Source organism: Micromys minutus (assembly GCF_963924665.1).
Source record: "Micromys minutus genome assembly, chromosome: 21".
Lineage (NCBI taxonomy): Eukaryota > Metazoa > Chordata > Mammalia > Rodentia > Muridae > Micromys > Micromys minutus.
Window position 1 is genome coordinate 24,684,796 of NC_137956.1, and position 25,388 is coordinate 24,710,183.

Sequence of the window (25,388 nt, forward strand, 5' to 3'; positions counted from 1 at the left end):
TTATATATAAAACATGATTGTTTTTCTCTCTAATTTTTTTCTATTTAAAATGCGTTATAGGAAGTCTACCATGAAAAGGACATCAAGGTGTTTGTTGACAAAGCTAAACAAGACATCGGCACTATAAAAATAGTAGGACCAGAGGAAAATCTCAGTCAAGCGGAAGCCAGGAACATGGGCATGTATGTCTGAATGGGTAGATAGAATTAATGTTCCAGTAGATGAACTTCCTGTAAAAAAGGTCTCAGAATTCTTCTACTAAAGTTGCAAGGCAGACGCTTCAAATGTGTCCCAGACCCAGCTGCAGGCGTCAGGTCTGGGTGGGTGCAGCTGCAGGCGTCAGGTACTTTTATGTTCACCATGAGGCAGGCGGCCCTGTGTGTAGTACAGGCCTCTGGGGAACCCAGGTGCGCCCGCTCGGCCTGGCTAATGTTGCATACTCAGAAGACTGTTTGAAGTTGTTTCACACTCCTGATAGAATCCATGTCAAATTTGGCTCGCAGTGAAGGCATGGCCTCAGAGAACGCCACGCCGATCCTCCACACTGCATTTTGAAAACTGCTTGTAGAAAGGCAAACATACCATGGCTTCTTATCAGGAGACATTCTTGTCTGTTGCTGACTCTCATTCTTGTACTGTTCCAAGTCCACCTCATAGCTGGGGTTCTGCTTGGGATGGGATTTTTGTACAGGCAGAAATGCCCGTGCCCCCGAATCTTATTAGACAGCCCCGTGAGTTCCTTTTCGGAACTTACTCTGATTGTTTGAATAGCTGCTGTAAGTCTTCCCATCAACTGTGCTTGGCACCTATATGGAAAAATGTACTTAAGAGCAGAAAGTAGCCAAGGGGCCAGCACTGGAAAGATGAAGCAGACAAAAGAGTCCTACATACAGAAGCCATAACATATGGAAGATTTCAGAGATCATCTTGGTACCAGCAGTGGCTCAGGCCTTGGTATTTCTGCTGATAATACTGCAGGCTCACTTGGAAAAAGATGCAAGTCACCACCTCCAGTGAGCAGACAGGAGATAACTGCCCTAAAAAACATTCTGTGCAATCATGTATTAAATATTAATAAATTTACTGACAACCTTTAACTTCATCTCCATAATTCCTTTCAAATTCCAGATGCTGGTGTCTAGGTTTGTAGTATAGTGGTCTTAGCATGGATAAGGTTGGGATTAATCTTCATCGCCACACACACACACACACACACACACACACACACACACACACACACAGAGAGAGAGAGAGAGAGAGAGAGAGAGAGTAACAATAGCAAAAAACCCTAAACCACTAAAATAAAAACCTGAATTCGTTAATTCTAATATTTCATTTTGTGCATCTGTGTGTTTGCATGTAAAACATAATTTCAAATATAAACAAATTAAGGTTTTTTTCCCTTTCAGAAAGCATTTACAAGGTTCACATACCCTCTTTGTTACAGGATGTTTTGTACGTATGGTGCATGTGTGTGCATGAGTGTAGGCAACTATCATGTTGCAGAAGCCCGAGCGGGACATCAGATATCCTTATCTATCTTTATTCCCTTGAGACAACATCTCTCACTTCCCTGGAGGCCGTCCGAAAACCTGCCAGTCACAGCCACACCCCTCTGTCTATGTCCTATAGACATGTTGGACCATGCTGAACTTTTCAAATGGATTTGGGGCACAAGTCCTTATATTCACATAGCAAGAACTATGATACACTGAGCCATCCCTGTGGCTCCTATACGTTTTTATGCCTTAAAATATATAGTGACTTGAAATGCATTTCTCATTTGGTGATATATACCTATGCATTGATGAATTAGGGGTTTTCAGTATCGAGCAGTGTTTGGAAAAGAACATCAGAACATCCCTACTTAGGTTTGCTTTATGCTAATATTTCCAAACATGAATTTCTATCTTATCCTTATTTTATTTTCCTTCTCAACATCAGGGATTTCTGCCGTCAGGATGAAAAATGCGATTACTACTTCAGTGTGGATGCAGATGTTGTTTTGACAAACCCAAGAACGTTAAAGATTTTGATTGAGCAAAACAGGTACTAAGATTTAACTTGAATTCATTAGTCATATGATAATTTCCCACATTTGTGTGGACATACTATCTAACTGTGCAACAAACTGAGAGGTAAGTGTCATTCACCTGTCTTCTGCATCTTGTAAGTTCCCTGTACTCAATATTCCATTAGCAGCTGTAGCCAAAAGTGTTTAACAGTGCTTACAGTCAAAAAGTGGTTGTTTAATGGTGTTTTGTCTATTTTTTATATAAGCAGCATTTAACTGTATTATTAAGATATCTAGTACTAGTAAATGTTTAGACTTCTGTCATGTATAGATATTTTAAATATAGGCATTCATAAAGCTCATTATCAAAGTTGTTCCATCGAACTGGAGTTCTAGAATCCGGCCTTTCCGATGCTCTGGTCACCCCACAGCGAGCTGTAGTTCTGTTCTGTTGCACCAACTGTTTCCGACTCGAACTGAAATGGAATAAAGACCTGATGGATCCAAGGGTCTTAATCCTGCTGTTGTAATACAGCTACTGAGTCTGATGCTTTTCCGTGGCTCACAGTTGTGCTGTTTGTGTGCATTGATTATTGTTTGTCACAATAAGAAGGTTAGGAATTGAGATGCCAGCCTGACTTCACTATGTTACAGAAGTACATAGGCAGTCTGCTCTGCCACAGCAGCCCGTCCTGTGTATGGAGACATGCCCCTAGATAGCTGCGCAGTTTGCAGATCCAGCCTTTGCTACTTAGCCTGACTCAGAATGTGTAATCTGCGTACACTAAGTCATTGCCCCTCAGTTAACAACTAAAACACCCTGAGATGTCCATTGGCCAACATGATTTAGAAATTTTTATCTTTAAGTCTCTTCCTTGGTGATGCTGTTTTGTTGGGTTGAGACTTTAAATTAACCAGCACAGATGAGTTAATCCTGTGATAGTTTTGGTAGTTATAGTCACTTAATTATCGGTTAGTGTCCTAGTGTAAAAATCCATACCAGATGTTAAATATAGATTCTCCTGAATATTAATCAAAGGTTTTCATAATCTGAAAAATTTATTTCAAGAGGAAGTCAGGTGCCTCTTCTATTCTGTATCCCTTTATAGACTTGTAAGATCAATAGTTCCTAATTGCATGGACTTCTCAGTTACAGAAGATTACATATGGTCCTCATGGTTCTTGCTTTTGTTCCTGAAGTTTCTATGAGAAATGTGTGCATAGCAATATGTTTGGGATACAGAGGACTCAAGTGTGGGTCACATGTTGGGGATGGGATATGAAACTGAGCATCTGTCACCTGTCTGTTCTTCCTGTTTCTTGCTTCCCATTTTCCTTCTTTGATGTAAAAGAAGTCATCTCCCCCAGAATGTATCTTCATGTTTTCCATTCATAAAAAACAGCCCGTAATCTTTGGTTTCTAAGTTTCTCATCCTAACACTTCAGGAGCAACTGAGATAATAAATTATAAGGGTTTTGTTTGTTTTTTTCTTTCTTTTTTTTTTTTTTACTGCCAGAATACTTCGTGTCAGTCATTGAATCATCATTCCTTAAATTTCCATAAAGATGATTATAGCATTAATTCTAGTGCTATACTTACTGTACAATACAAAGCCTTGTGCTTCTGGCTAATATTTGGTAAATGGTAAAAAAAAGAATCATGGTGGGCATGATATATACTTTTCCTTATTTTGCCTTCTGTGTATAGGTACTTGGCCTGCATGTATGTCTGTGTATCGTGTGTGTGCCTGTTGTTCAGAGACCTTAGAGTCTCTCAGACCCACTGGAACTAAAGTTAAAAGGCTTCATGAGCTGACATGAAGGCACTGGGAACCAAGCCTGAGTCCTCAGGATACCGAGCCAGAACAATCTCTCTAGCCTTGACATACAATATTTTTTATATTTATTTTTGTATATGCTCACACAAGGGGCCAGCTGATCTTAGCAAGGATTGGGCATTTTGAATTATGATTGTTTGTGGAGAGTGTTCAGTCTGTAAGCATGGAAGAATCATGTGAGCTTTTATTAAATTGCATGGCATCACTGCAACTTAGTAGTAAACATAGAAGACTAGCAGACTTTTTACTCATTTGGAAATGGATAATATAAATAAGACTTCCCAAGGGAAAACCTGACATACTTCAAACTTGTATCGTCTTTCTCTCAGACGAACCATTTTTCAAATAGTTATTAAGGCAGGATAGTGTCACAGTGCTTTACTCTATATGCTATAGCTGTAGCAAAAGGCCACCAACTGGGTAATTTATAAAGAGTGAGAGTTTGTTATTTCGCTCATATGGACTTTGAGGCTGGGCAGTTCAGTATCACATGCAGGGGTTGCTGCAGGGCTGCCTGCTGCCTCCAACATTGTTGGCTATGTTCTGCAGAGAAGAGGAACAAGAGGTTTCAAGGTCTCTCTGCTTTTATAACCTTCTCCGAAGTTAGGGACTGAGATGCATTGGTAGCAATTACATTTCAACTCTAGTTTCCTAGGGGACTTTCAGTTCCAGGCAAGCACCTCTGTTTTGTTTTCTGAAGTGAAGGCTGACGCATCCCTTGCCCTGAGGCCAGCTTACAACCATAACCCGGTTTTAAAGCTCCTGGAGACAGATGGTAAAGTGATTAGGGTTTGCTTTAGGAACATTGCCTCTTCAGTGTCTCAGCCCATCTGCATGTGTTGTTTTTCATTCAGCAAATATTCCTTGGCTAACTTACTACTGTACAGAGTGTTCAGTTTGCTGGGTTAAACTAGAATTTAATTTAAACACAGTGAAACAATTTAGCTGTACTCACTTCAAAGTAACTAACATGCTGTTAAAACTTTAGTTTAATATTTTGTTAACATTTCCAATAAATTTTCCATTTTTGCCCGTTTTAGTTAAAATAACTGAAAATTTTGTGTGTCTAATGAAGAAAGCATGATGAGATTAATTTTTATTTGTGTGTTATATATGTATATATATGTTATAATTGTTACAATATGTTAAATGAGCTTCACCATGATATATGTTTTGCAAAATCCAGAATCCCAGTGACTATTTAAATGCTGTGGGTTTCCTTCTTTAGGAAGATCATTGCTCCTCTTGTGACACGTCATGGAAAGTTGTGGTCCAACTTCTGGGGAGCACTGAGTCCTGATGGATACTATGCTCGTTCTGAAGATTACGTGGACATCGTTCAGGGGAACAGAGTGTGAGTCAACTGATTAATCTTTTCATATACAGTACAGTGAAGATGTGATCTTACTAGTATTACTTGAAAATCATTGTTACCTGTCTTCATTTTGTGTAGTATAAATTTGAGAGCTTGAAGATCACTGACAGTTACATAAGAACTTTTTTTTAAGTTTGAGAGCAATCTGCTTGATTAATGGGACAAGTTCATTAGTCTTGCCATGTGGACACAGCTAGTGGTAGAGAGCAGTAGAGCTCTTTCCTGAAAGCTGGAGAAGCTTTTAGCTTACTTAATTCACTTAATAGCTCTAACAAAACTTGTCCTTGTTGTCTTTAAAGTCTATGAATATTAAAATAACAATGCAGAAGAACTTCCCAACATTCCCAATTGCATGAGGTGATTCTGTTGGTGACAGTGGTAGCTTTGGGTTTATTTATTATATCTGTGTGTGAGAGCTAATGTGTACAATGGAAAGGTAGAAAACTTCACTAACATTCAGTGGTCATCTTTTAGATGGTTCAAAAATACACATGCTATGAAGTACAAGTGTGCAGGTAATACATACTTTCTAGATGATTGTTGACATTTTCTAAAATTTAAAAAAAAATTAGCCTGTCAAATACCAAAAGAATGTTTTGTTTTGTTTTTTAAAGGAACTGCTGGGCAAGAATGTTGCTCTTTTTTTTTTTTTTTTTCCACATGGTGGGCTAGCATGCTTGAGTCCTAAGTGCTTTGTCTTAATTACCAAACTCATCAACTCAGTTTAAAAAGGAAATATACTCTGATATCTAAAAAGAGGTGCCCTTAGATTAAATATTTCATATTTTCTGTGGGAAAATTGTAGATGTGGCAAGGTGCTTTCTTCTGAAGACTGACTTAGGAGTGTTACATCTGAAGGATGTAACTACGATAAAGTTTGTTACCTGCTAGCATGGTAGGTAGGGAATCACTAGTAAGACAACTCTATTTCAGTTACTCTTATTGAGTCTAGAATGGCTTATATAAGTCATATATTTGATACTGTCCATGGATTGGATGGAAATAAAGGTTGTCAAATGTGGAATAGTGCCTTCATGTTGATTGTAGTAAATCATTGTTGCTTTGTACACGGTGGTTTCCTGTCTGACTTACCGGTAGAATACAGTGAAGAGAATGAGAAAGTTCGTGGTCAGTTACTGAGCTGGAGGAAGGAGTGGTTCGAGCCTGATGACACATAAGAGTGCATCTGCATTTGTGCCTTTAGAAAGAAGCGTTGTGCGTTCCATCATGTTTACTGTTTGAATTTACCTGACAAATTTATTGTTTATAGTCTCTCATCTAAATAAGACCAAATGAAGTCTTACACTTTCTTGGTCAAGATTTTTCCACTTTGCTTCGTAAATGTGACAGACACAGGCCTTCCAGAGCTGGTACCGTTCATATAGAATGGAGTAGGGATGGGGCAGAGAGAGAACTGTCTGCAGACACACACTAGCTGTATTCCCTCCTGGCTTCTTCCACGCAGATTCAAGGAAAGCTCAATGAATTTCTTGAGACTACCATAGAAGGGTTCTTATTTCATATTTATTTTTTCTGTGCTTGGATGCAGGATGCATGCCCTCAGTCATAGTGTTTACAAAGTCCTGTGGTATAAATGCTTTTATGACTTGCATCTTGGCTCTCTAGAGAGCTATGCCAGGTAATGCCAGCACACCTCTGGTTCTGTGTGGGTGCTTTGGATATCATTTGTCCACTGTGAAACAGAAAACATTCTGCACAGTAGACCAGTAGACTGTCATGACCTAACTGTAACAACCATGGCACGTAACAACAGCTAGATACACCTCAATTAAAGTCTATCTAGAGATAATAAATTTCTCCCCAACCTCATTAGGACATGTGCATACCAAAAGTTGTATTTGTCAATCATCATCATATGATTTACCAGATGAATAGTTTATATATACAAAACCTGAACATATGCAAAGCATTTATTTTAAAATATAAGCGTGAAACACATTATTTGTTTGTGTGGTATCTTTCGGAATGTATTTCTATTTGTTTGTTTGTTTATTTATTTATTTATTTTACTTTCAGAGGAATCTGGAATGTCCCGTACATGGCTAATGTGTACTTAATTCAAGGAAAGACACTCCGATCAGAGATGAATGAAAGGGACTATTTTGTCCGTGATAAATTGGATCCCGATATGGCTCTTTGCCGAAATGCTAGAGATATGGTAAGATCCACAGCTGCGGCTCCCTGCAGCCTTCTGATGAGGTGCTTGCTTTTCAGTCCGTGTGCCACTGTATTTGGATGCCCTTTTCTCCCATATTTGTAAATACTAGCCAATTCTTTTGATCCTGTGCATTTTTGGATACTAATTTGTGAACATTTGTAACATAGATTTTAAATGTTATATTAGATTTGTCTCATAAGCAGCCTAAAGATATTTTAATAAAGTCAGAATTAAGAATAAGCTTTGTTTCTTTTAAAGAATACTATCTTTACATTTGAAAATTTTTAACCAAATTAAGTTTAGTTAATATTAATTTGAATTAAATGTACTTGCCACATTTGATAAGCACATAATCCTGTGAAATCAGTGGCTACTTTTTTTTCTGAGTGTGCCTTATAATATTAGTGATGGTATACTTTCACAAATCAGGCTCCCTAACTTTAGAAATAGTATATTTATTACTGTGGTATTGATGATACATTAGTATTTTAGAAATGTTCTTTTACAATAAAATATAAATACTTAAAGAAAATAAATTTTGAAACTGCGCAAATATGTTTTAATTAAAAAACATATTTATAAGATTCTCTGTTTCAGATATTGTTATTTTGTTCCTCAATTTATATAAGCAGTCATGGCCTTAGGAATATCAGAAAAGTTGGCAAGTATTTTTCCTTAGTTTAACAAGGCATGTGTTCCAGTATGTTTGTGCCGCCTGTTTCTCTGTGTGCATCCTCACTGAGCACCCTCAGGACCTGTGATTTGATTTGTGCTCATGTTTGGCTGATTTCACTCAACAGCGCATCCGGAATGGCCTCTGTTACTCGTTTTTTTCGCCTTCGTCTTAGTTATGTGTCTAATGAACTTTTGCTTAGGAATGAGCGTGGGTATGTGCTTCACCAAACACGTTCAAGTAAAGCAGTGGGGAAGGCTTGACGCTCCTGTGTGCTCGTAAGCTTTGCCTGTTATGCATGTTGTCTAGGAAGGGCATTTCACAGAGTCTGCTTTTATCCGAGCTGCTATGTTTATTTACCAAGATGTCTCACACATGGGTGTGCAGATCACTGATCCCATCCTCCTCTTCATTTTAGACCCTACAAAGGGAAAAAGACTCCCCTACTCCGGAAACGTTCCAAATGCTCAGCCCCCCAAAGGTGTCATTTTCATTTATTTTCTAATTTTTCTTTATGTAATTGTTAGATTGCTGTGTCGAGTGGCAGTAAAGCCACCCCATTAGAGCCTCCTTTGCACTGATGGGTAAAATGTTGGTACTCATGAGATCCTTATCTGCTTGTATGTGTGTTGTGGGTTCTGGAGGAGTGTTGCTGGAGGGTCGGCTTTTGGTTGATCAAAGTAGTTTACATTTTATAATTAACAGGTGAGAGAAATAATTTCAGATACTTTTACTTATTGTTGTAAGGTTTGGAGGTGCTGAGGAGAGGAGGAGGAAGTAGGTTTAAAGTACATCTCCATTAGAGATGAGACTTGGGTACTTGCTGATGTGTTTGTTTGCACCTAATCTTTTTTATAACAAAAGCAGGTATAAAGAGATGTCCTTGACCCAGTGGTGTCTGCCACATTTACTGGGTTTAGGTCAAAGACAGGAGATGTCCCTCCTACACCCTTCCAGTGCCTACTGAACTGTGTGCTGAGGCAGAGCCATAGAGGAGTGCTTCACTGAGGAAGAACTTCTGACATCTTGAGCTCCCATAAAATACGTGTTTTTTTGAAAGGAGACGAAGAGAGAGAGAGAAGACACATTTGATTGCCTGTCGATGTCTGAAATGTTTTCTGCTTCCCCCATCTTTGTCTAGGATTACTGAAAAGTAACAGAGCAGCCCAGCAGCCCGGTCCTCCTCTTCCATTCAGTTGACCTTAGTGCTAGTAGTTTTGTATGTTGTGTGAATATATAACACATTTATTTTTTAAAAAAATACGTGTTTTAAAAAAAATTAAAATGTGTGTTCACAAATGAAGTATTATAAATATTGAAATTAATGCATTCTGTGTATTTTTCCCATAATTAAATGTTCTGTGGTTTGAGATTAATACTGCCTTTTTTTTTGGTACATAGGGTGTGTTTATGTACATTTCTAACAGACACGAATTTGGACGGCTATTATCAACTGCTAATTACAACACCTCCCATCTCAACAATGACTTCTGGCAGATTTTTGAAAATCCCGTGGTATGTTCATGGTCAACTCCCTTGTTGTTTACCTTCTTGTCACATTACATGGATATAAACTGTGCACTAATACTGACACATGACGTTTTCAAATGGGTACAATTAATTGTGTTTTATGATCTGCAATAGTTTTAAACTTGACCAAGAACTCTTTAAAACTAAGACACAATTACCTTTTTTGAAAGATACAATTATCATAAAGGAAAGGAATTTATCAGTTTCTTTGCTTTCTCTCAGACTAAGCATAATTTTAAAAACTATGAATAGCATACGTATTTTAAAAAGAGGGAAATAAAGAAAGACCTTAGTGACTTGGGGCTAGAACTCTCCCCTAGCATGCAAAATGCATTAAGTTCATGCCCACCTAAACACACACACACACACACACACACACACACACAGAGAGAGAGAGAGAGAGAGAGAGAGAGAGAGAGAAAGAGAATTACAAGTTAGTTTGGGAAAACACCGAGTATTTAATTAAAGTAGTTTAGTGTCTTAATACTTAGAGTATTCTAACAGTTTTTTAAATTTACATTAAGGTAGCCAGAGGACAATGTAAAGCTTTCTCCCATATAAGGTAATGTGCTCTTAAGTTGAAGAAATTTGAGTCAAACAGTAATAACTGTTGGTTTTGAATTACAGGGACTTTGTTCATCAGTAGCATTGGCACATCTATTTATTTAAAAAGCTTTCTTGAATAGTCATTTTTTGTTACCTTCTTAAGATTTCTTCCCCTTGCCAACAGTAAGTTTTAAATTACAAAGACTCTGACCTCCTGATGTGAGTAGTCTTTGATTTTTGGAAAAATAGTAGGATTCCAGAAAGAGCAACTTTGAACACTGAATCCTCTGTTGGATAAAAAAATATATATATCCTTTTGGTATTTCAAAGGTACATTTGTCTTATTTTACCTGTATATTTTCAACTTTTATGAGGTAGAACTGGAAATGTGCTTTATTTTTTCTTACAGAGAAAATAGAATGTACTTGCTTAACCTAGGTTCTGAATTTTTGAGAGTTTTGAGGGGCAGCATGACTTGGTTATAGCTTCCAGGTGAGCTTTAGTTCATGTCCTTCATTGTCTGAATTCCTGTAGGAACTCAGCTCTCCTGAGAGGTGATGGTAAATGTGCTGAGCAAGGTGGTGCTGCTTACCTTCCATGGTCTTACTCACTTTTTCACACTTCAGTCTGACGGTGTTCAGTGGCAGAATACTTAGAGATTTTCCATTTTCACAATTTCTAAAAGATTAGTGAGATTATAATTGTTTTACTGGCTGGAAAGATACTTTCAAATGAAGAGTTTATGTCAGTGCCCAATATAAAACAATAGGAACATTAACATCAACGAATTAAAAATGGTGGCCCAGCCCTGAAATGTAAAGATTTTCTCCTACCTCTGATCTACATTCCTGGGTCTGTTTACACACTACATGTTTAGTTTCATAAAAATTGCATACAAATCTGTTTATTGTAATATTGTCAATTTTAGTAGCCTGAAACACGAAACTTTATAGATGCAAGGCTTGTCATGGGGTGCACCCATACACAGAATCAGGCCAAGACTGAAATAAAAACTGATTTCTAAAAATTAAAAGTTTCCAAACTTATAAATTATTTGAATATTTTAACAATATATATACTTGTTTATGGAACAGTTGTTTAAAGTGTGTTCTTTTTTCTTAGGATTGGAAGGAAAAATATATAAACCGTGATTATTCAAAGATTTTCACTGAAAATATAGTCGAGCAGGTTTGTACTAATAATTCTAACTTGTAAAGTAGTTTTTTTTTATAATTTCCACAAAATCTTAAACAATACTGGATTAGCAGAAAATTTAAATATAGAGACAGTATTGGTTAGGTACTATTCATAAGGTTTACCTACAGCTTTTAGTTTTATTAATGGAGCCAACCATTAAGACCTGTCTTTGATAACGAGCAGATGTGCATCTAGGTGCTGGAGCTGCCTCCAGCCACTGAAGTTTGGGAGTTTCTGATAGACGGTGGTACAGTGGAACGTGTCTAGGAAAACAGTGGATTCCCTTTCTTAAACAGTCTTCACTCAAATCTGTTAAAAAATGAACTACATTTTAATGTTTGAACACTGTTCAAGCTGTCATTCAGATTGTTTCTGAGGAAGTTTCGCCAGGTTTACGATACACCATTGTTTCATGGAGCAAGAAGAAGAAAGCACACAACTACTTAATCAATGATAAAATTATTTTTTAGGGGGGATTTTTTTTAAAGAATTCATACATATCAAGGACTGTTACTGGTGTTATTCGAGCTTCTAACAACACACTGTTATTGTAGCCTTGTCCAGATGTCTTTTGGTTTCCCATATTTTCTGAACGAGCCTGTGATGAGTTGGTAGAAGAAATGGAACATTATGGCAAGTGGTCCGGGGGAAAGCATCACGTGAGTTGTAATTTGCAGAAAGGAGTTAAATGGGAGGAGTAGATATTTAGAGATATTTCAGAGGACACGCATTATTTGGTACATGTCTCTGGGGTCTTGAGCTAATTGAATCAAGCAATCATCAAGCATCTTGGAAGCCTAATTTTACTGATTGCTAATTGTTTTAGCTCACGCTGTACCTGGTCTCTTTCTCATTTATGGAAGTATTTCCACTGTGTGGCCATAAGGAAATCCGTGTCTTCACTCACCAGTGTTTCAATGACAGTTTTTATTTCCTGTGCTTCCTGTCCCAGCACACTGTTTTGACGACACTGAGACAGTCATGCACTTCACTGGTCTTGTGTGTGTGTAAAATCTGTAATTATGCTTTTTATTTACATTAAGTTAGGAAATGTGGCAGGAAGTAATACAACATTGATTCTGTATGTATCTCTTTAAGAAGCCACAGGGGCAGCCTGCTCTTTAACATTACCGTGGAATTTTAGTGGGCTAGCTTGGAACCTTAACTGCATTTGTTCAGCTTTGCTCACAGTTATGTACCTGCCCAGGAAGGCCTGCTTTCAAGATATGAGGGAGAACTCACCATCTAAGGATGATGGTGTGATGGTGAACAGTTGCCTGGGTTACACCAAATGCAAGAAACGCTGCAGGGGCTCTGGTCCAGAGAGCACACAGTGGGATCTACCATGAGGTTGTACTGCGTGTAATTTTAAAAATCCGCACTAGCTCCAGCTTGGCTCTAGAATAACAGCTGTCTGTTCCTCCTTGCCCAGTGCTGAAAATGGCTGGCCCCGGGTTTCTGTGGCTGGTTTGCTAAGCCACCCAAAACTCCCGTTCCACAGATGGACTGCCCAGGTGGTTGGCTACACAGACCAATGACTGATTTGTGGCTTCACCCTTTCTCTTGCCCACCTAAATGGTCACAAATAGAAAACAACAGTCTTAATATTTAATACCACCCAGTTTTGTATCAGTAGATTTCCAACCCCAATATGCCTGTGCAAAGAACACACAACTCAGTTATAATATGTATGAGCTGCACACCTAGATTGGGCAAATCTACCACTACGCATTCCCCAGCTGTGAGACCTCTTGCTACTGTGACTCCTCCAGGCCATGTGGTTCCGCTCCATGTTCCACCTCCTTTTCCACCACCTTCCTCTCTCTCCATCCCTCTGTCTAGTGGGCGCTCCTTCCTCCTTCCTCTCTCTCCTTCTCTGAAACTTCCAGACCCACCTTTCCCTTCCCCTGCCCAATAACAGGCTCTAGCCTTCATTTGACCAGTTAAAATGGGGAGAAGATTCATGTGGACTAAGCTGAGTACTTGATCCACTCATCATGGGGTGGTTGGGGGTGGAGGGGGGCAGCCAATCTTCAGGAAACACAATTAGCATCAAAATACAAACGGCACAGGGCAATCCACAATAAGGCTGCTTGTAAATTTATTTTCAGGGGTGGTATGAAGACTTAGTCCACTTTAATAGTGAAACTCGTCAGTTAACAAGTAGAAAAGTGTTTTCCAATGGAAGCTTGCTTCACCACCAACACATGTGTGTCATGTGCAAGGCGGTGCTACCTAAATGAACTTGGTCCTTCTCGAAACTAAAACAGGTGGCACAGCATAATCAACCAGTTGTTTATTTTATGATTCTTGAATGGAAACAACAATCAATACAAATTGTCTTGATACATTAACGTTATTTCCAGGATAGCCGTATATCTGGTGGTTATGAAAATGTCCCAACTGATGATATCCACATGAAGCAGATCGATCTGGAGAATGTTTGGCTTCACTTTATCCGTGAATTCATTGCTCCAGTTACACTGAAGGTCTTCGCAGGGTATTACACAAAGGTAGGCCGGCCTGCCCCTTACGCACTTACCAGTTCAGGCACGAATGCAGTCTTCTGTGTTTTCAGTGGTAAGCACGTCTCCTGCGTTGGTCTTCTAGGGCTTTGCACTGCTGAACTTTGTTGTAAAGTACTCACCTGAAAGACAGCGCTCGCTTCGTCCCCACCATGATGCCTCAACGTTTACCATCAACATTGCTCTAAATAATGTAGGAGAGGATTTTCAGGTAATTATGACAAGCATGAGAAATTTAGGAGCTGTGGTATTACGTATAGAAAAGGCTCTGCTGACACTCGGTTTTTGCTCACTGTTTAGGTGGCACAGTTTGAATATTGCTACTGATTTAAAACTGTGTTTGTTTAACTTTTTTAGGGAGGTGGATGCAAATTTCTAAGGTATAATTGCTCCATCGAATCTCCACGAAAAGGCTGGAGCTTCATGCATCCTGGGAGGCTTACACATTTGCATGAAGGACTTCCTGTTAAAAATGGAACAAGATACATTGCAGTCTCGTTTATAGATCCCTAAGTTATTAACTCAAACTGAGTGGCTCTTTGAGACGGATGACAAACGTAAACATGTCCCTGAAGTTGGACTTGAGAAGACAAGAGGAATATTTCAACGATGTCAACAGAACAACGTCACTTTGGGCCAAGCATTTGAAAACTTTTTATATAAAATGGTTTCATGTCTCTTAATGTCTGCTCTGAGCCTTAAAACACAGGTTGAAGAAGAAAAGAAAGGAAAAAAGTGAAAGTTGGTATTTATTTCTGTGCTTTAATTGTCTCTGAAGATAATGGCAGTTTATAAAATGTTTAGGTACAAAGGCATGAATGATAATGAGGATCAATAAGCCTAGTGATATTTTCTTATTTAAGGAGAACCTGAGATTTTATTTATCAGTGGGAGAAGTATAGAAAATGGTTCTAATGAAAATCAGCAAATCTAGACGTCTGGGATTCTGAAGCTTCCTGAATTTATATGTAATTATTAAGCCACGTTGACCTCTGTGTAGGTCTGTTTTTCAGTAATAAGAATGAAAACCCAAAGAAAATATTGCACAAAGGTTTTCCTCAAGAAATTTAGGGCAGATAGCCAATGGAGGCACATCCTTTGGAAATAAACTTAGTGTGTGACGCAGATTTTCATGTCTGTTGGAAACTGGGCCCCTGTGTTCCTCCAGGGCAAGCTCTCAGGGGAAGCTCATGTCTTTCTGCTTTACCAAGTGCTTCAAGCGTCAATTCCAAGTGACCTTATGTCAAACAGGATTTGTTTCCTCCTAGTTTTTTCTCCCTAATTATAGAAAATAGTAAGGAAAAATAACAATTTCATTGAGATTAGTAGTAAATTTTACTATGTTTTTTTTAAGCTTAAGTACTTGAATTTTATATCAGGAAAATAGTTTTTGAGCCTGTTTCTTACCTTTGACCTTTGTTGATAGTTGGTTTCTTTTTGTTTTTTCTGGGGGAGGGCCTTTTCTTTCCTTCATTGTAAACTTTTTTCTCAGTCTTAGTCTTGTTATTACTTTTCCTCTACCCCACTTTTTAAAAATTCCCACAGCAAAATTTTTATTTCAGTTTTTAATATTTCTCTGAATGAGGTTTAAATATCTTTATTATAGATACTGTTTTTAATTTAAAGTTTAAACTTGAAGAAAGTCTTTATTCATGGTGCCAAAATGCATTTTTCTAACTCTCTGTGTTAGAAAATAATGAAAAATAAAATAATTTAAAATAAACATTGTGCTTTTCTGTGTTATTGGTGGTTCTTCAGAAATGAACATATTGTAAACGCTTCTGAAAGCATATCTGGATATAAAAACTGTAAGTATTTCAGTTACCTTGATGGTTTAATAGTATATATCAATTAGTACCTAAATTTTAGATTCAACTGTACTTTTTTCTACCCTTACAGTGATGGGTCATCTTACAGAGACCAGGGAGATGATATAACTCATTTTATAGGAGTGGAAATGGAAACCGTACATTTAATCAGTCTACATATTGGCCTAGTTGTAGTTTCAGGTCACCATGAAGATCCAGGCTCTGTTCCAGACAGTGATTCTCTTCTCGTGCTCACTGGGAGACTGATTTGAGCAGTAAAGAAGTTGGATTTTCTCCTCGTTCTCTTCTTGGTAGCCCTAAACATCCAAAGTAGATCAGGTAGATTGAGGAAGTATTTTAGTAATGATCTATTAATTTAATCGCGATTCAGGCAGAGTGTTCACAATATGTAGGTCTGGTTTGGCAGTACTGCCATCCTGGTCCACCAGACACTAAGGCCTTATTCTCTCAGGATAGCCTCAGACACATACACTGTTCTGAGCATTGGCTCCAACATGACACGTCAGGCCATAAATTGAATAAAGACAACATATTAGCAAGTTTTCTGGTTTTATTTTTTATCTCACTTTAATGGGGTAATGCACAGTGTATCTTAGAATCATAATTAGTGAGAGTAAACCTCCCACAAGTAGATCATACAAGTTAAAAAATGGAGAAATGTAGGATCAGGTAGGTGGAGAAAACTGATAACTGGGATGCTGATGGGAAGAATTCCTGGAGCCATGATTCATGCATTCATTTTAGGGAGAGCAAAATGACAGATGTCTCTGGAAAAGAGGTGTATGAAGAAAACACCATGCTACTACAGTGCAGGGCCAGCGATGGTAAAAAAATCTAATCTGTGTCTGTCTGTCTGTCTGTCTGTCTCTGTGTGTCTGAAATATTCTAGAGAGGAACATAAAGGTGTGAGGCCTTAGAAGAGTCAATGATCTTGTACTTTATGTTCACTCTGTAAATGCATTCAGGCATTATTGAAATAAGACACAAAAAATACCATTTACATGTGTATGTTGAAAGGGCTTTCAGTCCTCATGATGGTTATTTTGTTCCAAGTTATTTTTCTTCCTTTCTTATTTCTTCCTCTTTTCTGTTTGAAGCCGGAACCTCTTGCTCACTTACATTGTTTAGACACCTCTCATGTGTGCTTTTGCTAAGTACTTATGCACATGGGAATCAGAATGAACATTGTCCTCCAGAACAGATCATCATATTCCAGTAAATCAGTCTCTGTCTGCTTTCTCTCTGAAAATCACGACATCTTATTGGTAATTTTATAGAGTAAAAATATGGAAAAGCACACATGTATGTAGTCAGTGGGACTCGCAGTGATACATCCACATCACTGCTACTTTGCCTGCTGGCTAAACCCTAGAGCACATCTTATGTGTTAGTGTTTGGGCATGTCATTAATTCAGTTTGGAACCATTTACACACCGGATCTCCTTAAATTGCAGACAAATCTAATAGAATTTAAAATTGCCGTTTGCGGTGGAGAATCGGTCTGTGTAAATAACTTCCTTTCATGAAATGCTGCTTTTGGAAAATTAAATTATTTAGGACATCATGAAAGCAGGCTTTGTCAGCAATGTTTTCCTGTGGCCTTTTAGAGAACAAGTATAGACCTGGAACTGTAACTAAGAAAAAGACACTAGAGGAAAGCGTGTGTGTGTGTGTGTGTGTGTGTGTGTGTGTGTGTGTGTAAGAAATGAGCTTTGATTCAAATTGAGTAAAGCAGAAATCACATGGACTCATGCTTTTAAAATGTGAACTGAACTGTGGAAGACTGGGCTTAGAGCCCATTGGAAGGGCTCTTGACAGGTACAAGACCCTGCATTCAGTTATGAGAGCAGTTTTTGTGCTATCAAATTTATGATGTTCATATTGTTTATTTGTACATTAATAAACCAATTGGCATGTTCTGTCTTCACCAAGAAAATAAGTGACTACTTCTGAATGTTAATATTCTTTGTAAATCAGGAATTTCTGCCTATATAATAGTAAGAAAAACCGGTCATTAATTTAAAATTGCCATAAGGGTTACCATTTCCAAAATCTCATTCTAAAGTAAATATTACTTTGTCCCTGAGAATTAAGACATAGAGAAGGTTTCCTGGAAATTTGTGGTAGATAATAAACTGCTCTCCGCATAATCGCACAATAACTTTTACAGTAATTTTTAAAGGCGTTTCTTACAATGTTGTTCAGTGAACTTTGAGGCTGTAATAGGATCTCTTAGAAGAGCAAGGAGAGTCAGTCACTTGGCAGTTGCATCTGCTGGAGCTTGTGACAGCCAGGGCAGGGCTGAGCACGTGGAAGCCTATTTGATACTGAGCATCAGTGGTGCATAATTGATTAATTGACAAAAGTGTATAGTTTTAAAATTAAGTTAGCCTCTTACATTGCGTTTTGCTAAAGTATTCTCATCTGGGTTTGCATGGTTTGTGTTTGCAAACTGTGACATCACAGCTCCACCTTGTGGTTAGAAGCTAAGCATGACAGAGTCTAATCTATAAAGAATGAAAAAATTGAATTTTCTGTTAGTTATTCCTGAGCATTTTTTTTTCCTTTAAAGCTAGTATAACTGAAAATTGCAGAGGTGATTTTTCAACAATTCTTTTTAAATGTTTCTCTGTGCTCTGGATCCGTGTTTTAAAAGGAGTAATTGCATCTTTATTCTCAAAGAATGGGCATGTTTCCAGGTGATGCTGATGGAACGCCTTGTCCTCCGTGCTGATTGGAGGCTTCTCACTGAAGTCCGACACCTGCTAGCGGGTGTTACTAATACAACCTGTATAGAAGATGTCAGATGCTGGTACGTTTGATAAATATGGCGGTACATAAGTTACAGCTCTTACCACCGCAGGAAGAGGCCCATAGGATTCTACAAAGGAAAATCTTTTGAATTACTATCTATAAATAATAATAAATAATAATTGTGAGTGGTCATCACAAGGCTGATGCGTGTAACATTAAGGATAAGTTACTGTGGTTAAAAAAAAATAGAACCTGGGTGTCAGCATCTTTTGACATTAATGATGTTATTGTACATGGAGAGAGGTTGGCAAAGTAGTTCTCAGGTGTGTCTGCTTTTCATAATCACATGTTCACAACCACCCTTCCCTCGGCCCTTGGCTATTTGACCAAAGGGATCCAGCTCACTCTACAGCAGTGGTTCTCAACCATCCTAATATTGTGACCCCTTAATACAGTTCTTTACATTTTGGTAACCCACAACTACAAAATTATTTTTGTTGCTACTTTATGACTGTAATTTTGCTACTGTTATGAATCAGGATATAAGTGTTTGCGTTTTCTGAAAGTCTTAAGTTGGCCCCTGTGGAAGGACCACAAACGGGTCATGACCTACAGGTTGAGAACCCCTCATCTCTGAACCTCAAGGACAAGGAATAGCAAATACATATTATTGTGAAGAGTGGATGCTTGTGTCAGTGACCGTCCAGAGCTGGTCCTAGACGGTAGTGACAAGGGTCCTTTTGAAGCCACTGCCTTCCACATCAAATCCATGTGGACACTTTAGAAATCCATCCATCCAAAAGTGGTATCATAGTCTCCAAGTTTAATGACAGAACTTGCAGCTTTAGTTCTTTGGACAGTGAGTCTCAGGGAAACTTCTCCAGACTCCAGGAGAAGTGTTCCATACAAGCTCTGTCAGCAAAGGTTAATGCCTATCCAGCCAGATCACATGTTAAGAGATAAACTTCAGCAGTTTTAATAGAGTGATAACATTGTAAGCCACTCAGCTTCCATGGGAAGCCCTCTGAGCACTCCTTTTTTTTTTTTTTTTTTTTTTTTTTTTTTTTTTTTTTACATTTCCCTCTCAAGACCCCGCGTTTCCCAAGGGTAAAAGTGAAGGTTTACTGCTCAACAGTCTTTTCAGTTCTGGAGCCTCTTTTTTTTTTTTTTTTTCCCCTTACTGCTTTATTTAAAAAAACAAAAAGAGGGATAGATTTACAGATTTTTAAAGGTATTTTGGCATAACATTATATGAATAATTTTGTCAGTAGTTAATTCTTTTAGAGGTTTGATAGCATGCCTAGAAATCCCACTAGTTACCATAAGCATGAAGTAAATGAAGGACAGAATGTAACATGGAAACAGATTTCATGTTAGGTATCGATTAAGCATAATGATCTGTGAATACCAAAAATTGCCACAAGGCTATTATCTTAGCTCTTGGATTATTAATGATTTGAGGTCCAGGTGTATCACACTCTGAGAGGGTGCTATACATTTAATATTTTTTTCCCTAAGAAGGACTGAGGCTTTTTTCTTTTTTCTTTTTTTTTTTTTGGCCTTTATTTTTCTTGAGCTTCATAAAGTGAGTTTTTTCTGGGGTGTTCTTATTGGGGTTAGTATCCAGTTATCAGTGACTGCATATTATATCTGCCCAGTCTGAAGTCTACAAAATGTTTAGCTGAACAACTGGGAGGTGCTTTTATTTCCAAAATTTTATTGTGTTTGAACCAGTATTTGCTAGAGGCTTGGGTGGGGCAGATCCTTTGAACCTAAAGAGGTTCATTCTTGAAAATGTATGGACTTTTTATTATATGCAAGGTGAAGGTGTTGAGACGGTCCCTGAATAGAGCTGTGTACAAATAATCCACGTTGTAGAGAGGGATGCATTAAGACTCACAAGTACTCGCTGCCTCTGCTCTCATCGAGTTTTTGAGTGACCTGCTCAGTAGCCGAATGTGGTAGACTTCTGAGAGTCATTTTAAACCAAATGACATGGTGTTTCATATAGTCAAAAAGAGTGTATATATTTTTTGTTCTAAAAGTGCTATGCCTATACACTATCTAAAAAGCCCCCATTTAATCATCTAATTCTGAAGTAAAATATAGTTCTAAAATAGCAACCAGTAAAGAGAGTGGATTCAGATGCTGAGGCTGAGAGTGGCCTTGACATGTTGATTGGAGCCCCATGGTTACCCTGGTTACTGCTGGTATTGCTCATTCTGCTTGGCTGGCTGATTTGACCAAACATCATTTCAACATCTTTTCAGACTGGTCTTCAAAATGGGATAAATACTATTTAGGAGAGTTAAAACTAGAGTAATGTCAAAAGAAAAGAAAAAAAAAATAAAAGGCTAGAACTTAGTAACGCTTTTGGCTGAAAGGTAGATATTAGTGAATCATATAAACTTAGAAAACAGTAATTTTTGTAAAAGTATGAACATGTTATTTTTAACTTTACAGTTGCTATAAGTGAGTTGGTCATGTGTAAAGAGAACTTGCAGTGAATTCAAGGGTAAAGTAATGATGAAAATCGTAGAGAAGGTAGACATCAGGAATATGAATATTTTTATTTGTGTGTGTGTGTGTGTATGTGTATGCACACGTGTGCATGTATGTGCTGAGATGGAGTCTTTCTATGTAGTTCTGACTATTCTGAAACTAGCTATGTAAACAAGGCTGCTTGCCTATGCCTACTGGGATTAAATGTGTGGCCTACCATTACTGAGGGAATAATCTGATTTTATTACCCACCAGATGTGGTAAAAAAATTAACACATAGGTAGCTTATCGCTGGTTAAATAGCTTTCCTCTACTGATTTCGGATATTTGTCTTGGCAGTGTTTTTTTGGATAGGGTTGTTTGCAATACATTTTGTAAAAATGTAGTCCATTGTTAAACTATTTGGGGTCTAAAATGAGGACACAACTTGTCTCTGTAACATAGGTGATGGTTCTCAGATGCTTATGACTCAGGATGATGGTTGATAGTTTACTTTTGTGGTAGTTATAGGTACTCACTGAGTCCTCATGTGCTTCCAGGTGTCACAGGTGGGATCACGTGACTCTGTAGCTCATTCCTGAGACAAGCACTTAGCACTCATCTGGGGTACCCTGTAAGCTATGTACACTGAGAGGCCTGATCTTAGAGTCATTCTTGGAAGGAAGTAAATCCGAGAGCTGCAAGAGCCAGATTTCTGTGAGAACTGAAGTTGATTTATGTTCATTAAGTAACAGAGACTTTGCAGTTTGTCAAGCAGTTTATTGCAGTGTAACTGGTGGTTTGAAGGAGATGTCCTGTGTGTTCTGGAACATTTGAATAATCGATCTCCAGTGGGTGGTAGTGTCTGGGGGTTGCTTAGGAGGTGTGGCCTTGCTGGATACAATGTGTCACTGACTCAGGCTTTGAGAGTTCAGAATCCTTCCACCATCCCCAGTTAGTTCTGTCCCTCTGTTTTTCTCTTTATTTCTCTTTCTCCCTCCCTCCCCCCCCCCCCCCCCCGTTTGCTGCTTGCAGTTCGAGATGTGCGCTCTCAGCTGTTCCTGCCTCCCTTGTCTCCTGATACCATGCGTCACCACTCCTGAGGGTGACAGACTCTTAGCTCTCTAGCGCCCTAAACCCCACATAAACCTTTCCCTCTAGAAGTTGCCTTAGTCATGATGTTTTATCTCAGCAACAGAAAAATATGGTAACATAACAGTCAATGGGAAGAGAAAAGATATAGTCACTGACTTCCCAAGTTAGGTTTTTTCTAACTTTTGATGATTCAAAAGCAATACACATGAAGTATTAAAATGCTGCCGTTTTATCTTTTGTCAGGTTGTCCTGTGCATATTACTGCCTCCATGTTACAGTGTGTCAGTGTGTTGAACTTCCCCAGGAGCCTGGACTCAGGGCTGGTGCTCTGCTCTGCTGTGTTAGGATGTCAGGCTTGTGCTAAGTGCACTTTCAACTTAAGGTTTTTCAATTTATTGTGTGTTGGGATATAACTCCACTTTATTCAAGGGATATCTGGCCTTGGTGTGAATTGAATTTCAAGTATAAAGTGGTAGCATCACCTGTAGACGTAGTGATTTGGTTTGTCATCTAGGAAGAGGTGTGTGTTGGTGGCCTTCTAAGGGAGCAGTTCACACTCCGAGCACTCCCTCTCTGAGCAAAGCCTTTAATCCCTCCCAGGTTGCAGTCTTCCCTTAGGAAGTGACCCACCTGTGGACTTGCAAGATGTCAGCCTGAGGTATGCACCATTCTGCATTGCAGATCCACAGGAAACGAATCACAGACTTCCTGGACCTGTTGAAATTGGTCATTTATAAGGTCTACTGAGAATATATTTGTATACCTCTGAATGATATGAAAGAATACTCACACACACTAATAAAATTTACAATTTTTAACCTTTGTAGTAATAATTACTGCTCAGGTTAAAATGTTTCACAAAATGTAATTGTAGCTTAGACTGAAGTTTCTTTTTTATAGGTTGTTTTGTTTGTTTACATCTCAAATGTTGTCCCCTTCCCAGTGTCCTCTCTGAATGCCCCTCCCCCTACCTCTATGATGTTGCTCCACTACCCACCCACCCACTCCCACCTCACTGCGCTAGCATCCCTCTATGCTGGGACATTGAGCCTCCTCTGCCATTGATGCCAGATAAGGCCATCCTCAGCTACATATGCAGCTGGAGCCATGGGTCCCTCCATGTGTACTCTTTGGTTGGTGGTTTAGTCTCTGGGAACTCTGGGAGGTCTACCTAGTTAATATAGTTATTCTTCCTATGGGGTTGCTATCCCCTTCAGCTCTTCATAGACTAAACTTTCTGACCAGGTCTGTACATTAGAGATGTGACTTGCTCATATTTAGGTGACGTGAACCAGGGGAAGACTAAAAAATTATGTTAGGCGGAAAGAAAAATCACCTTTCACAAATATGGCAGCAGCCTAGAACTACCAACTAAAACCACAAAGAAAAACTGAATTCTATAGCTTGCTATACTTGGCTCAAAAAAAAAAAAAATAGTAAGCAGCTATACAGTTGTAGGGTTGATTGCATAGGGAACAAAATGTTATCTGGCTACAAATTATTCATAATAAAATACCAGTGGAGTGTGCAGTAGTCGGGGCAGTTGGGGTTGCCCCAGCCTTTCTGAAGTCTATGAGGGTGTGTTTTCAAAAGAACTCATCTCAAGTGTGGGGTGAAAAGTATGGGCTGAAGAATTTATTTCCTGATATTCTAAGGAGGTGGTTAGAAGCACCACTGTGCTCTTTCCCTCTAGGCTGAAGGGAACCTTGGCTATGTTCTCCTTTTTCCAGTAGATCAAAGCAGCTGAATTTAGCCCATGTTCCTTCAATTATTAATGTCTGGGAACTCTCAGTGGAAAGACTCTGCAATCAATTCTGAATTCTTAGTTATCAGGTTTAAAGTTTCCTTATAATATTGTACTGTGGCTCCCTTCAGCAGTCTTTTTGGCCATATTTTTATAGGATGTTTATCACTTACTTTATTAAGAGATCATGGATGTTTCCTACAGAGGACAGGTCTTATATATGGAAGATCTAATAAGAGGGTCTCAGACCTAGAAAGACAAAGTCTAAAATCTAATTAAACAATTAGTGTCTCTTGTTCATTCAAATACCAATGCAGAGGCTGTGGGGAGGGGCTCTGTTTGGGAGAGGGAAGTTACTTACTATTCTTCCTTTATTCAAAGTGGACACATCATAATCTTGTTTCTGTATCTGTTGTTTCTTTGTTTTGTTTCCGAAGATGTGTTTGTGTGTTTGCTTTACTATTATTTGTCTCTTTAATTGTCCTATTGAGGTAATGTGGCTTATTCTAGCTGTGCAGACTTGTGGAGCCCAGGCTCTGACCCCGACAATTCCAGAGCCACTAAACAAAACAAACAAAAAAACAAAATAAAGCAAAAACAAAAACCAAAAAACTCCCCACTATTTAAAGAAAACTATGTTCTCAACAGAAATTCAGCCTATTAAAGTATTGAATTTTGACCTTCGGAATTTCAATACCTTTTAACTATAGCCAATTTAGTTGTAGCATGTAATCTTTATTTAAATTTTAATTTCTATGGCACTTTAAAATACTTTTATTGGAATATTTTTATTTATATTTCAAATGTTATCCCCTTTCCAAGTTTCCCCTCCAGGAACCCCCTATCCCATCTCTCCTCCTCCCCCTGTCTTTATGAGAGTGTTCCCCCACCCACCCACTCCATCCCACCTCCCTGCCCTAGCATTTCCATACACTGGGGCATCGAGCCTTGACAAGATCAAGGGCCTCTCCTCCCATTGATGTACAAGGCCGTTCTCTACTATATATGTGGCTGGAGCCATGGGTCCCTCCATGTGTACTCTTTGGATAGTGGTTTAGTATTTTCATGATTAACTTTCTAGTTTTGTCTTTATCTTTGGAACAATCATCTGTTTTAGGGTGTATCTAATTTATAATCTTATATCCTTTCTTATCTAAAAGCATTTCATTTTTCCTTAACCTGCTTTCTTTTTTCTTTAGCAAAGTACTTATACAAGTTATACTTTCCCTTTTCTCACTTCACAGTTTCATTTTGCAGATCTGTATATACCACGTAAGTGGAAACAAACAGAGAAGAAAAGGCTTAGGCACTGGTTGACCAGGATTCAATGTTTAAAGATACTCATACATTTATTACATTCCAATCTAGTTCTGACTGTAGCTCGGCTCACACCATTAGCACCCAGTGGTTGCAGGCCGTGCCACGGGGACAGTCCTTGGGTTTTCTCTCCACAAATCTGACAACATAGTAACATCTTTTGCAAATGTATGTCCCCAGGTTAAACACAGAACTGAAACCAGTGATTCAGCTCACCCACAAGAACAGCAAGGTCATATTTACATCTGTTTATATCTAGCTCCAGCCTTCACTGGGCATTGTTGAGGGATC

General features: G+C 38.5%; 1 protein-coding gene across 1 annotated transcript in view; it reads left to right on the forward strand.

Annotated features, from left to right (window-relative positions):
• Nucleotides 1–15,531, forward strand: part of PLOD2 (procollagen-lysine,2-oxoglutarate 5-dioxygenase 2) — a 64,444-nt gene extending 48,913 nt beyond the window's left edge. Inside the window, exons 10-20 of the mRNA XM_080934128.1 lie at nt 61–182; nt 1,945–2,049; nt 5,081–5,206; nt 7,265–7,406; nt 8,498–8,560; nt 9,481–9,594; nt 11,278–11,343; nt 11,907–12,011; nt 13,719–13,865; nt 13,963–14,088; nt 14,235–15,531. Coding sequence (XP_080790254.1) covers nt 61–182; nt 1,945–2,049; nt 5,081–5,206; nt 7,265–7,406; nt 8,498–8,560; nt 9,481–9,594; nt 11,278–11,343; nt 11,907–12,011; nt 13,719–13,865; nt 13,963–14,088; nt 14,235–14,390 — 1,272 coding nt within the window. The 3' untranslated portion in view covers nt 14,391–15,531. The remainder of the gene's footprint in view (nt 1–60; nt 183–1,944; nt 2,050–5,080; nt 5,207–7,264; nt 7,407–8,497; nt 8,561–9,480; nt 9,595–11,277; nt 11,344–11,906; nt 12,012–13,718; nt 13,866–13,962; nt 14,089–14,234) is intronic.
• The last annotated feature ends 9,857 nt before the right edge of the window (nt 15,532–25,388 follow it).